The 15086-nt window shown below is 47.4% G+C and overlaps 1 protein-coding gene across 4 annotated transcripts in view; it reads left to right on the forward strand.

The window, feature by feature from the left end:
* HEMK1 (HemK methyltransferase family member 1) overlaps positions 1–15086 on the forward strand; it is a 54155-nt gene that overhangs the window by 12409 nt on the left and 26660 nt on the right. For all 4 annotated transcript variants that reach the window (XR_006354227.1, XR_006354226.1, XM_043979372.1 and 1 more), the window contains exon 4: positions 298–391. Coding sequence is in view for 2 of the 4 variants with exons in the window: in XM_043979372.1 (XP_043835307.1) it covers positions 298–391 (94 nt within the window). In the remaining 2 variants the exon portion in view is untranslated. The remainder of the gene's footprint in view (positions 1–297; positions 392–15086) is intronic.

Below are 15086 nucleotides of genomic sequence, written 5' to 3' on the forward strand. Positions count from 1 at the left end.
TTTCCTCCTAGCTTGGTTAAGAGGGCCAGGGGAGTTGGTAGAGTAAGGTCCCAGGAGAGTCCCTGGTCTTTCTGGGAAGACATGGTCCCGCCCCAAGGAAGCCTTTGGTTAGAACTGAGGAACTCTGGGAGGAAGGGAGACACAAACCTGCCCTACAAACCCCATCAGAACATTACACTCCTAGTACTGCCCTCCATGGGGCTGGCATGCCTATGTCTCCTGCCAGGTCATTGGCTTTTGGGGGTCCATAGTTTGGGGTGGGTTAAGCCAGCTCTTGAGGGTATTTCTCTTTTACAGGATGCCCGTGCAATATGTCATTGGTGAATGGGATTTCCAGGGCCTCACCCTCAAGATGGCACCGCCAGTCTTCATCCCTCGGCCTGAAACTGAGGTAGGAAGCTGTCTGTGGCACTGAGGCCGGCGTTTCCTAGTGGGGGGAGGGTTGTCATGGGTGACCAGGTTGTTTGCATTGGAAAATGTAATCCTTCATTCATTCATTCTGTGAATATGTGCTCCTCATCTGCTGTGTGGAAAGCCATGAACTGGGCTGGGTGTTGAGGGGGATGGTTCCTGCCCTCAGGATGCCCCCAGTCTAGCTGGGGAGACAAACTACTTATGGAACTGATAGTCCCTAGGAGCCAAGTGAAAAGATGCTATAGCTTCTATTTAGAGGGAAGGAAATAAGCATTTATTAAGCACCTATTGTATGCCAGGCACTGTGCTGTTATAGGAAAGGAAATAAGCATTTATTAAGCACCTACTATATGCCAGGCACTGTGCTGAGCACTGCACAGATAGAATACTCATTAGGTTTACTGAGTACATTCTAATGACAACCCTGTGGGGTGAGGAGTGCAGGGTTATTATCTAGTAAACTGAGGCACAGAGGTCAAGCAGCTTCCCCCACAGTTCATTATACAGCCAGGAAGTGTCAAAGCTGGGATGCCAACCCAGGCCTCCTGACTTCAAATCATGTATTCTTTCCACTGGACCACACTACCCTTGCAGGAGAGGTAGATAGTGATTTAAGAATTTAGAGGCTGGAGGGCTCACTGATGACTAAGGCTGTTAGCAAAGCCTTTTCTCTAGGGTAAGCACCCCAAGTTCTTTTTTGTTGTTTAGTCATTTTCAGTTGTGTCTAACTCTTCATGACCCTATTTGGGCTTTTCTTTTTTTTTTTTTTGGTTAGGCAGTTAGGGTTAAGTGACTTGCCCAGGGTCACACAGCTAGTAAGTGTTAAGTGTCTGAGGCCGGATTTGAACTCAGGTCCTCCTGACTCCAGGGCCAGTGCTCTATCCACTGTGCCACCTAGCTGCCCCAATTTGGGCTTTTCTTGGAAAAGATACTTGAAGTGGTTCACCATTTCCTTCCCTAGCTCATTTTACAGATGAGGAAACTGAGGCAAACAGGGTTAAGTGACTTGCCCAGGGTCACACAGCCACTAAGTGTCTGAGACCCCATTTGAACTCAAGAAGATGAGTCTTTCTGACTTCAGGCCTGGCTCTCTATGCACTATGGCGCCATCTAGCGGCTACAAGTTCCTTCAACTAATCCTTATATGACCCAGATCCTAGACCAGGCATCATCGTTATCCATGTCCTTTGGACACCTGCTCTGGCTCCCCTCCTGGCAAAACTAAGCGTCTACTCAGCACTGATTTCCCTTTTTCTTTTCTTTTTAAAATTTCATTGCTATTTTTTGTTTTTTATTTTACTTTCATTTACCCAAGTACCCCTCCTCCCTCCTCTCCCCAGTGAACCATACCCTACAGGAAAACAACAAAAAAAGAGAAAGTGTTTTCAAAGTCAAACCACACCCCTCCTGAGCTAGACTGTGCATTCAGTGTTTGGCATCCATAGTGCCCCAACTCTGCAAAGACGGGAGGGAGCCGGTACTGATTTTTTCCACCCCTGTCACCACCACCAAAGTGTGGCAAACACCTGGGTAGATAGAGTGTGATACTGGTAGAAGCTCCCATATCTCTTGGGCTTTAAGGTTTATAAAGAGCTTTCCTCATCATAACCTTATGAGCTAGGTATTGTAAGTATTTATGAGGGAGCCTACACCCATTTATGGATGAAGAAACTGAGGCTCAGAAAATTGGAGTGAGTGACTTATGACCCAAAGGTAATTCTAGTTCCCCACAATTGCATTTAAGAGACTATACCTAAGTAAAGTTTTGGGGCAGCTAGGTGGCACAGTGGATAAAGCACCAGCCCTGGATTCAGGAGGACCTGAGTTCAAATTTGGCCTCAGACACTTGACACTAGCTGTGTGGCCCTGGGCAAGTCAGTTAACCCTCATTGCCCTGAGAGAGAGAGAGAGAGAGAGAGAGAGAGAGAGAGAAAGAAAGAGACTATACCTGGCAAGGAGCCAGCACTAATCACCAGCCCATGATACCTACCATGATTCCAGCCCATAAAATCCCACCCTTCCACCTCTTCTAAGAAACTTTTCCTAATTTCCCAAGTCAGTCCCTCACCCCAGCTGGAAGTGTCTTCTCTTTCCTCAGAATTCCTACAACATCATTTGCATTTCTCTGTGTACCCTCATCATGCTCTGTACTCTCTATTTCATCATTATGTCCATACAGCATCCATGTCTTACCCCACTACCTACTGGACTCTGAGTTCCTTGCTGGCAGAGACTATCTCTTCTTCATGCTTGTCTCCTTGTTCATGCCAGCATAGGCTCTCACCTTACATCTGAGGCATCTAGGTGGTGCTGTAGTGCATAGAACTCTGGACCTGGAAGCAGCAAGACCTGAGTTCAAATCCAGCCTCGGATCCTTACTAGCTGTGTGACCCCAGACAATGCACTTAACCTCTGCCTGCCTCAGTTTCCTCGACTGCAAAATGGGGATAATGATAGTACCTACTTCACAGGGTTGTTGTTGTGAAGATCAAAAGTGTTTAGCACGGTGCCTAGTACATAGTAGGTGCTTAATAAATGCTTATTCCCTCCCCCTCCCCATACTTCTGCTCACTGCCTGGCTTAGAATCCTGCATATAGTAGGTGTTCAGTAAATATTTGTTGAAGCTGAGAGGACAAAGATCGCAAAATCACAATATATTTAATTCAATTTGACATACATTTATTAACTTCCTGTTATGTACAAGGAACACAAAAAGGAAATGAGATCCTGTACTTCAGGAGCCTATAATTTGCTGGGATGAAGGGAGGGGTTCAATGAGTCCACAGATAAGTAAACAAAATTACACAGAAAATAAATTCAAGAGCAGCAACATTAACCACCAAGGGGTCAGAGTCAACATTATCCCCTGGGGGGTTCAGGAAGGGCCTCCTGTAGGAGTGTCCAAAAGCACTTGAACTGGGCCTCCTGGGAGCTAGAAATTCTAAGAGGCTTCGAAAAGGAGGAGGAGGAGGAGTACACCAGACATGCTGCATCAGCTGAACAAAGACATGGAGGATAGAGATGGAATGTTATGAGCAGTAACTAGTAGGCCAGTTTCACTGGAGCAGAGAGTGCTTGAAGGGAAATGATAGGAAATGAGACTAGGCTGGGGCCTAGATTGTGGAGAGCTTTACAAACCAGGTGGAGAAGTCAGGTATTTTCTCCTAGAGGTAATAGGGAGCCACTGAAGATTCTGAAGAAGGGAGAGTGACCTGGTCAGTTCTGTTATAGGTGTATCAGCATTAGGCAACTGTGCAGAAAAGCACTGGAGAAGGGAGAAACTGGAAGAAGGGTGACTTCGAGGTGAGAGGTGACAAGAGTCGATCCAGGTTATCACCATTCATGGGGATTCAGGAATCATGGTAGACCTTGATCTTAGAAGTGCTGGCATTTGAGTTAGGCTTTAAAAATATATAGGAATTCAGTAGGTGAACAAGGAAGACATTGCAGGATGTCTAGGGGCAGGGCTTTCTCAAAGTTTAGAGAGCTATCCATTTGGCTGGGATAGAATATGGGGACGGGAGCAATAACTGCTGAGGAAGGAATGGTGGTATATTGTGGAAGGTCTTGGATACCAACAGAAGAGTGTGCACCTCACTCAGTAGACAATAGGTAGCTGTGGGAGGTTTTTTTGCACAAAGTAATAACTCGGCTGATCTTTGCATGAGGAAGATAATTCTGGCAAAGTGAATAATGGAAGGATAGGGGGCAGAGCAGTGACTGAGCAGGCAAGGTGGAGTCAGGAAGCCCTGATAGCTGTTGTAATAATCCAAGCAGTAGTTTTTAGGACAGCAATGCAGTGGGATGGAATGGGCACCTGCTTCAAATTCAGCTAGAGCTGAGTTCAAATTCTGTGTGACAGTCAGGCCATTCACTTCTGGACTTCATTTTCCTAATCTGTGAAATAGAGGGGTATGGATTAAGTGACCTTTCAGTTTTTAATCCATAATCCTACACTATGTTCTGGTTTATGGATCAGGAAGCAAGTACCTCAGAGACCATCTTATTCATTTTCTGGTTAGAGAAATCGAGGCCTAAGAAAGTTAAGCTACTTGTCCAAGGTCACACAGAAAATATCAAAGGTGGGATCTGAACCCAGGTGCTTGAGAAAAGAGGAAAGATTGGAGAAATGTTGTTGGGGTGGAAATGATAGGACCTGATGGCTGATTTACATGAGAAGTGAAGGAGCAGGAAGACGGTGCCAAGATTTTGAGCGTCTGGTCCATTGTTCTCCATAGATACCTTGGGGCTCTAGAATTCTGTGATCTGAAGCTACTTTCTCAATGTCTACAGTGGAAAATGGAAAGGCTTTTAGGAAATCTGGGTCGATGATGACAGTATGCTACCAGTAGAGGGCGCGCCGGTCCCGTCCATTCAGCTGCCAAATTCTCTGAGGGATGTTTCGGCTTCTAGGAATTATTTTTCTTTGGTTTACTTATTAAACTCTTAATAAAAGATGGATGGAACTAAGAACAGTAGGAGAGGTCTGGACTATGGGAGCCTTGTGACAATCCTGGGGAGAATATCAATAACCTCAGCCCCCATCTCTCTAGTTTCTTAAGTGTGTTCCCATAACGCCTCTAAGAAGACAGGATACACCCCCATTTTACAGATGTGGAAACTGACGCTCTGGGACTTGCCCAAAGACCAAGAAGGCACCAGAGCTAGAATTAAGGCTCTTATTCTCAGGTTGCACTTTCCCTCTTTGTACCTGTGTGTAGATAATGCATAGGGATACAGTCTCCCACCTTCTTTCTTTCTTTTTCTTTTTCTTTCTTTCTTTCTTTCTTTCTTTCTTTCTTTCTTTCTTTCTTTCTTTCTTTCTTCCTTTCTTTCTTTCTTTCTTTCTTTCTTTCTTTCTTTCTTTCTTTCTTTCTTTCTTTCTTTCTTTCTTTCTTTCTTTCTTTCTTTCTTTCTTTCTTTCTTTCTTTCTTTCTTTCTTTCTTTCTTTCTGTTTTTTTTAGTGAGGCAATTGGGATTAAGTGACTTGCCCAGGGTCACACAGCTAGTACGTGTTAAGTGTCTGAGGCCAGATTTGAACTCAGGTACTCCTGACTCCAGGGCCGGTGCTCTATCTACTGCACCATCTAGCTGCCTTGAGTCTCCCACCTTCTACTGAGACCATCCCTAGTCACAGACTGGCCAAGTAGAGTGAGGCAACCCGGGTTATCCTGACCTAGCCAGGAAGTCTGACGCATAGAAATGCCCCCAGTCCCCTATGGCAGAGGAAGGGGTGTTGAGAAACAGCCTCTGGAGAAGGGAACATGATATCATGGAAGGAGTGCTGGGCTTTGGGTCCCAGGTTGGCTGCTTCCTCCCTGTGTGACCTTGGGGAGGTCATCTGAGCTTCTGTGAGTTTATTTCCTCACCTGTAAAGTGAGGGCATTGGACTGGAGGGTGTCTGAGGTCCCTTGCAGTGCGACATTTTGTCACCCTTCACACACTCCTTGTATAAACTATCTCTTTGCTCCATTTTGTGACCCTGAAGGCCTCTTTTGTGACCTTAGTCCTAGCCTTCCTTGGGATTAGCCCAGACACTGGTTGATAAGAGACATCACCATGTAGCAGGGTGAGTTCTGGGTTTTTTGGGGTTTTTTTTTTTATCGAGTTTGAGTCTTGGCTCTGCTGCTTATTCTCTGTGAGACCATGAGCAAATTGTTTTCTTTCCCAACCTCAGTTTACTCATCTGCAAAATCTGTGATGCTCTGTACTCCATAGTCTGTCATAGCCTACGTGGTCCTCTGAGGTCTCTGGGTATCCCAGTCTTTGTTCTTGACTGGCAGGTGACAGAGGAAGAAGCAGCCAAGGCAAGGCAGGGCTGGGCTAGAGCCAAGTAGGGCAGTACCCAGAGCATTAGCTTCTAGGAACGTGTGTTTCTGGAAAAAGCCTCTCACACAAACATTCCCTGGAAGAGCTGGGTGAGGGACGCACAAGTACAGAGTGGACAAAGCTCAGGTCTTCCCCATCCCTTCCCAGTCCTTGCCGCCTCTTCTTCTTCCTCAAGGATTATAGAAACTTAGAGCTGCAAGGGCCTTGGGAAGTCATTTAGTCCCGCCTTTCTTATTTTACAAATGGAGAAACTAAGGCTAACAGGGAAAAAGACTTCCCCAAGTTCACACAGGCAGTAACCAGCAGAGAGACCCAAACTCAGGTCTTCTGAAGGTTGGGATCAATGTGTCAAAGATTTACAGCTGGGAGGGAGTTAAGAGAGCATTGATTCCAACCCCTTTTTAAAGATGAGGGAGCTGAGACATAGAGATATCAAGTGATTTGTCCCAAGTCACCCAAACAGTGTCTGTGGCAGAATCAGAACCCAGATCTTCCTGATCCAAGTTCAGCACCCTATCCACAAAACCATGTTGCCTGGACCCCCTAGCTTGGTTTGCTGGTCCTCTAGCCTTCCTTCTCAATCAAAGATGAGACTCGTTCCTTAGTTGTCTGGAGATGCTGTGACAAGGTGACAAGTTGGGACAGGGACCAGAAGCCAGGCTGTAATGGCAGGGACGGCTTGGGGTTATCGGGCATTGGTAATGACAGAGGGCCCTTCCTCCCAATCAGGAGAGACCTTTCCTGCCTGGTTTGTTCCTCCTCCCTCCACCAGCGTTACTGCATTCTGAGGAAATGATTTACAGCTGGATTTACAATTGGATCCTCTGGATCAGTGGCACCAGATCCTAGGCGTGGGGCAGGCTGGGTGAAAAAACACTGGATTGGGAATTCTAGGTGTTGGCGTCAGAGCCCGCTCCAAGTAAAACTGTAACTGAGTCCCCTCCCCTCTGCAGACATCAGTTTCCTCCTTTGTAAAACCAGGGCGGGTGAACGAGATGACTCCCAATTCCTCTTTCTGTCGTCAAGGGAGCAACCTTAAGGTGAGCTGAGAGATTTCTCTATTACTCCGGTCGTGGTTTCCTGCTCCTGGGGCCCGGCTGCTCACCGGCTATATGCCAGCCATTTCCCGAGTGCATCTGTGCCGGCCAGGCAGAGCCATGTGTGCGTGCAGCCAGTGGGTGGAGATGCAGGTGGGGGTGGGGGTGGGGGTAGGGGCATGAAAGGCTGTGGTTTGGACGCTGGAAGGCAGTGTACTAGCTTTCACTTACAGCCACAGTTCTGAGAAATGGGAGAGATACCGGCCCGTGAGAAGCCATGTGCTGTTGGGGGTGGGGAAGAGAGACCAAAGCAGCAGCAGCAGCAGCATCATCTCAGCAAAGGGATGATGGGAGGGGCAGAGGCTGCCACGAGCCTGATACCAGATACCTAGAATCAGAGAGGACGTGGGCTGTGGTGGGAAACAGGAGGGTGGAATGTTTGCATATGTATACCTTTTAGCTCTTGAGGGGGGTGGTGCGGGGGGCCTGGGCAGGGGGGGATAATCAAGCATGGTCAACTTGGACAATGCAAAAAGAGGGCGCGCGTGCACATGTCTGTGTGTGTGTGTGTGTGTGTGTGTGTGTGTGTGTGTGTGTGTGTGTGTGTGGTTTGTGTCCCAGCTGGAGAGGTATCTGAATGGACAGGCTAGAGAGATGAGGCAGGAGGAAGACTGTCAAAGGAAGGCCCTACACCACACTATTTCTCTACCAGGCTGTTTCCTAATGGGGTCCTGTGGGTGACCTTCACTGGAGAAACAATTTGCCCGCCATAGAGAATCTAGATGGGGTCAGAATTCATAAGATTTAGACCTGGAAGGGACCTCAAAAATTATCTAGTTCAACCCCCTTGTTGTACAGAGAAAGGAAACTGATGCCCACAGAGAAGAAAGGCCTTGCCCAGGGTCACAGAGACAGGTGGTCACAGAACTGGGACCTGAACTCGGGCCTTTTAGCCACAAGTCCAGGATTCTTCCCACTTTGCCATAGGGAGCCTCGTCTCTGCTCTGTCACTGAAGGGCAAGTCCTTCCAGTCTTTGGGCCCCAGTTTCCCCATATGTAAAGTGAGGTACTTAGGGTAGATCTCCAAAGGCCACTCTCAGCTCTAATAATACTGGTGCAGTGGATAGAGTGCTGGACTTGGCTTCAGGAAGACTTATCTCCCTGAGTTCAAATCCGGCCTCAGACACTTACTGGTTGTGTGACTCTGGGCAAGTCACTTAACCCTGTCTGCCTCAGTTTCATCGTCCGTAAAATGAGCTGGAGAAGGAAACAGCGAATCCCTCCAGTATCTTTGCCAAGAGAACCCCAAATGGGGTCACAAAGAGTCAGAAACCACTGGACCAAAAAATGATACGCTCCTCACTCACATTAATATTGGGCTTTATTCATTCAACAAGCGTTTACTAAGTTCCTGCTGGGTGACAGGCACTGGTAATTCACAGACAAAAACTCACTAGGACCTGCACTGCTGAAGCTTCCATCCTACTGGGGCAGTGGGGGTCCAGGCCTTCCCCAACATCCTCTTCATTGCAGCCAGGACTGGTTCATTTTGGTCCTGGCATCCGCTGTGCCTTGCCTGTCATTTGGCCCTCAGTATCTTATCCCCAGAGGGGCAGCACCAGAGGGTGAGTTGTTTGGCCACAGGAACTGTCACTTGAGGTTTGTGAGGAGCCGTGATTCTCCTCAGCTTGGCCGATCCTCATGGCCAAGGAGTCACAGTCCTTCTTCGGTACTAATGAAGAAGAAACCAGCATTTTATTTTAACCCAGTCATTTCATGGAGGGTTCAAGTGTGGGTAGAGAAGCTCAGAGGTGTGAGGGACCTCCCAGGGGACCGGTCTAACCTTTGCCCGAGGTCCAACCCCCCACCCCCACCCCAAAAATGGTCATTCAGCCTCTGTTTAAAGAGCCCCAAGGCTCTCTGGCCTGAGGCAGGACTTTGAGTCGGCTATGATGACTTGGAAGTTGTTCCTCTGTATTTTTTTTTTTTTGGTGAGACAATTGGGGTTAAGTGACTTGCCCAAGGTCACACAGCTAGTAAGTGTCAAGTGTCTGAGGCTAGATTTGAACTCAGGTCCTCCTGACTCCAGGGCCGGTGCTCTATCTACTGTGCCACCTAGCTGCTTCTGTTCCTCTGTATTAAGCTTACGCCAGTTTTCCTACACCTTCCACCCACTGCTCCTCGTTCTGAACAGAGGGGCCAAGCAGAATGAGTTGTACCCATCTTTTCCAAGGCATCCCCTTCCCATACTTGGTATCCTTTAGAGCTCCACAAAGGGCTCTTTCATCAGGTCAAGGAGGAGTTTGGGTAATTTTTTCTTGCTCTTACTAAAACTCTTCTCTTCTTCTCTGTATTCCTAGAGAAAAAATACAAGTGTTTAAGGTGCGAGGAAAGTGACTTAATAGCATGAATAAAATCACACCGTAATAGGTTTAGAGCTGGAAGGACCCCAGAGGCCACCTTTAGAAGCAGCTGGTGAAGTGGACAGAACACCAAGCCTATAGTCAGGAAGACCTGAGTTCAAATCCAGTCTCTGACACTTACTAGCTGTGAGACCTTGGGGAAGCCACTTCACCTCCTATGTACCTCAGTTTCTTCATCTGTAAAACGGGCAACAATTGTACCTACCTCCTAGGGTTGATATAAGGATCAAGCAAGATAATATTTGTATAAAGTGCACAGTATCTGCCACATAGTAGGTGCTATATGGAGTAGATGCTATACATAGGTGCTATCTCCCACCCCTTGCATTGAATCTAACCCCCTCGTTTTATCAGTGAGGAAACTGAGGCACAGGGAAATTAAGTTAAATTAAGGGTCACGCAACTCATGAATATCAGAGGCAGGATCTGTATTCAAGTCTCTCAGGCTCCAACTCTGGTGTCCTGTCTATTAAATTACTCTTGCTTCTCAGAGCTGAGATTGGACACTAGGTCTTTTTACTTCCCAGGTCAGTGATCAGATCTAATATATTCTCCTGTTGGGGCCTCAGTTTCCTTATCTGCCACTGATGGTTTTTTTAATGTTTTAAATTTCTATTTAAATTGTATTTTTTTTTTGGGTGGGGGCAGTGAGGGTTAAATGACTTGCCCAGGGTCACACAGCTAGTAAGTGTCAAGTGTCTGAGGTCAGATTTGAACTCAAGTCCTCCTGACTCCAGGGCCAGTGCTTTATCCACTGCGCCATCTAGCTGCCCCCTTTAAATTGTATTTTTGAAAAAAATTTGCATTAATTTGAGGTTTTTTGTCTTTTATTACTTCTATTTCCCAATATGTTCAATCTCTGCCCACTTCCCTGCCCCACTTCCCACCATGAGAGACCCATCCCTTATAACAAAGAATAAAAAAGAGGAGGAAAAAGCAGATGAGCAAAGCAAAAAGACGATACGTGGCGTTCCACACTCAGTGAGTTGCCAACCTCTGCAGAGGCTGGTGGGAGGTACATTCCATTATCCTCTTTTTCAGATCAGCCATTGATTTTTTTTTTTTTCCAATTTGTGAGGCAGTTACTCGCCCAGGGTCACATAGCTAGTAAGTGTCAAGTGTCTGAGGATGGATTTGAACTCGGGTCCTTCTGAATCCAGGGCCACTGCTCCAACTAGCTGCCCCTGGGGTCACTGATTTTCTATATGACATTGGGCAACTCTCGGCCTCTCATGGCCTCCATTTCAATATCAGTAAGGTCAGTGGATGGCTAGGTGGCTCCACAGTACCTAGAGCATCAAGAGTCGAGAAGACTCATCTTCCAGAGTTCAAATCTGGCCTCAGATACTTATTAGCTGTGTGACCCTAGGCAAGTCACTTAACCCTGTTTGCCTAAGTTTTCTTATCTATAAGATGTGATGGCAAAGGAAATGGCAAACCACCCCAGCATCTTTGCCAAGAAAACCCTGAATGGGGTGACAAAGAGTTGGATGGTGCTGAAATGACTGAATGACAGCAAAGATCAGGGGGCTGACCTCAAAGTTCTCTTCCATCTCCAGTGGTCTGTGAGTCTCTTCAAGGAGGGAGGAATGACTTCTACCTGGAGGGATCAGGGAAGGTGCTATCACCTCAGCTGGGTTTTGAAGGACAGGAAGAATTCCAATAAGGAACAACTTGGAGGAAGATGTGTGTTCCAGACGTGGCGGTGCGGGGGCAGCCTATGTTAATGCTTGTAAACTGCCGGCATCAAGAGAAGACCAGACAACAAAGCCATAGATGAAACACGGGGTGTTTGAAGAGGAATTCTGGGAAAGAAATTTGGGACAGGATGTTGGAGCCTTGAATGACAGGCTGAGGAGGTTGCACTTTGCTCTAGACATTTGGGAGCTGCTAGATTTCTGGGGAGCAGGAGAGTGATGTGAGCAGGCCTCTAAATTCAGAAGGTTACTCTGTACAGGATTAATTAATGGCAGGGCAGAGATTGGAGGCAGTGTGACCAGTGAGGAGGCTCCAGATGACAGGTGAAGAAGGTCCAAATTGGGGTGGGGGTCATATCCAAGAGGAGGCACATGGCAAGAGGGATTTAGGAGGCTTTGGGCATCTCTCATTAATTATGGTATTTCAAGGGGATTGAAACTCAGGGAGATAAAGTCACTTGTTTTAGGAGCAGCAATGAAATATTTACTGGGGATGACAGACTTGAAGGCTCTGTGGGAGGGAATCTGAGAGCATGAAAGCCTCAGGCATTCTGGGCCCATTACCATGCGGAGGATTCATATTCTTAGGTTCGGAGGCCCCTATGCCCCAGCCCTTCACCCCAGGACCCTGGTGTCCCCTGCCCATTGCATGAAAGAGAGCCGCCTGTCCGGCAACTGGGCTGAAGCTATTTAGTAAGTCCAGATTCTGGGGTTGGAAGCCAAGTGTCCTGATACTCCCAGAAGTCCATTGTCCCATGCTTCCCTGGGCCTCTCTTCTCCATCCTAGAGGCTGTTGTCAGGCGGGCTCAGCCCAGGGCTCTCAGAAGGAGAGCTGAGGACAAAGGGGAAGGGGAGATGATGGCTCCCCTCCAAAACAGCCTGGCTCTCCCCCTCTCCAAGGTCTCACACTTTTGTTTTTACCATAATCACTGGTTGCCATGGAAACCGTGGTGTGGCCGCCCTATGGAGAAAAGGCAGCTGCCCCAGAAGAGCAAATATCCTGTTTTTGCATACAGTGCCTGGGTGCCGCACCCTTGACAAAGAGATAAAAGCCAGGACACCGCACTCCCCCCCTTCCCTCCCATCCCCACCCCCACCCCCAACCCCTGTTTCTGAGGTGAAAGTTGGTGAAAGTTTTCCACAAAGTGTGGGTTGCCTTCAGACCCTCGAGAAGGGGGAAAGTACAGGCGCTCAGCCTTTGGCTGTTGCTTGTACTTGGGCTGCACCCCCCACCCTGGGACCGAGACTAACACTTCCCCCATACACCCTGGAGCTCCTAACCACATGTGTACTGATATGACAGATAGGCTGCTCTTTGCAGCAGCCAGTCCAGAGACATGCACATTTCCCTGTCTGTCCCGTCAGGAGGAGAATCAACAGATATCAGCGGCTGAGCTCGCTCTAGTTCATAATATAATAATTACTACTAATAATAACAGTCCATCTCCTTAAAGCTTGAAAAGTGCTTCTCTCACTGGCAAGCCCGAGATAGAGATAATGGTGCAAGTATTATTAGACCCATTCTACAGATGAGAAAACAGTCTCCGAGGTGAAACAGCAACAAAGCAGTGTAGTAGAAAGGGGATTGGATGTGGGGCCAAGGGACCTAAGTTTGAATCCTGGCTCTCCCACTTCCTTAGCTGGGTGACTTTGGGCAAGTTACTTGTCCCCTAGGTTTCTTCACCTGGACAATAAGGGAAGTTTGGACTTTCTAAGGTCCTTTAGAATTCTAGGGTTATGATCCTATAAAGGGATTTTCCCCTGAGTCAAACAGCTAGGAAGTGTGGGAAGATGGTGTTTGAGTTTCAGTGAGGTATTCTATCTCTTACACCCCCACTGTCTCTGGGGGTGGGGGGTGGTAGAGGTGTCACCAGACCATTGCTAAACAGCGTGAGAGAATACAATCAAACCAGAATACAAAGACCCTACCCTTGGAGAGCTGAGTGACAAATACTTTCCCCCATCTCAAGTCCTTTGCTTGCCCCTTTTTCTTCCGTTTGGCACCAAGGCAGGATGGCACAGTCAAAAGAGCACCATATTTAGAGTCAGAACAAAGGTTCGGATGCCACCTGTTGCTGATGTGACAGTGGGCAAATCCCTTCATGTCTCTTGGCCTCAGCACCTCATCTCTAAAATGAAGGGGTTGGACCAGGGATTTTAAAGTGTCTTCTAGCTCTAAATCTATGACCCCAGGAGCGCTGGATTTGTCAGAAGATGTGTTTGAATGCCAACCTTACTGATCAATCTCTTTGTGACCTTGGGCACTTAACATCTTGCGGGGCGGGGGGGGGGGGCTCAGTTTTTTTCTCTGAAAATAAGAAGGCAATAGCTGCTGTCCACGGTCCATTCCACATTTGGAGCCATGTATGACCCTTCTCTATTTCTTAACTCACAGGTAATAGCCACAATGACACTTTTTCCTCCTCCTCCTCTTCTTCTTCTTCTCCTTCTCCTCCTCCTTCTCCTTCTCCTCCTCCTCCTCCTCCTCCTCCTCCTCCAACTCCTCTTCTTCTTCTTCTTTCTTCTTTCTTTTTTTTTTCTTTTGCAGGGCAATGAGAGTTAAGTGACTTGCCCAGGGTCATACAGCTAGTAAGTTTCAAGTGTCTGAGGTTGGATTTGAACTCAGGTCCTCCTGAATCCAGGGCCAGTGCTTTTATTCACTGTGCCCCCAACACTTTCTCTTTTCTCCCTGAACCCCTTTCCCTGATGCCCAAGACTAATCTCTTTCCCAAAGCACTTTCTCAGGCCTTTGTCCTAATCTCCTGAGTCTTAAGGTGTGTACATCCCTGCCCTGTTTCTCTCGTGTGAACTCAGCAAGGGCTGAGCCCCTTCCCTACTCATGACAAGTTGAATGGAAGGTTGGCTGAAAAAGAATTGTATCTCTTTGCATCCCTGAACACTGTTGTCATATCTCAGAGCCCATCAAGTGCTGGTCATCTACCTCCTTTGGGCAGAGACTCCCTCCATGTCGAAGATGGAAACTGGCAAGGGCTAGTGACTACCCTAAAGGAAAACCAGATTTGCCATAAGGTGATCACTGTTGCCAGGGTTGGTTCAGTTGATGTGGCACGGTCCTTTGGCATTGGGATCTAGCTAATGAGCTTGCCTTTGGTGACATCACAGAAGACAAACCAAAGGAAGAGAAGATAGACCTCCAACAGGACAGGTTTTCCCTTAGGACTCCATAGGGATATGGAAAGTGGGCATAGAGTGGTGGCTGGATGGATGGATGGATGGATGGATGGATGGATGGATGGATGGATGGATGGATGGATGGATAATGGGCTGATTAAGCTGAAGGGATGGTCTGGAGTAGACCTGGCAGGAAGTATAATAAAGTATCTTAGGAGTCTACAGCCAATTTATACCTTGATCCAGAACCTCTAGAATAAAGGATGATTTTTTTCCCCACTGTCCCATGAGTCTTGGGGGCATGATGGTATTTCAGATTTTCAGAACATTGGGCTTAGTGTCAGTAAGACCTGAGCTCAGATCTGGCTCTGTCAGACACTTACTAGCTGTGTGACCCCAGGCAAGTCACTTAACCTCTTTGTCTCAATGACCTCATCTACAAAATAAGAGGGTCTCTGAGGTACCTTTCAGGTATGAAGCTACTCTCCTGTGATAAGTACATTGTAGATGTGCTAAACAGGGTTATACATCAGGTCCATTGGAGAGGAGATCA

This window comes from Dromiciops gliroides, chromosome 1 (genome assembly GCF_019393635.1).
Source record: "Dromiciops gliroides isolate mDroGli1 chromosome 1, mDroGli1.pri, whole genome shotgun sequence".
NCBI lineage: Eukaryota > Metazoa > Chordata > Mammalia > Microbiotheria > Microbiotheriidae > Dromiciops > Dromiciops gliroides.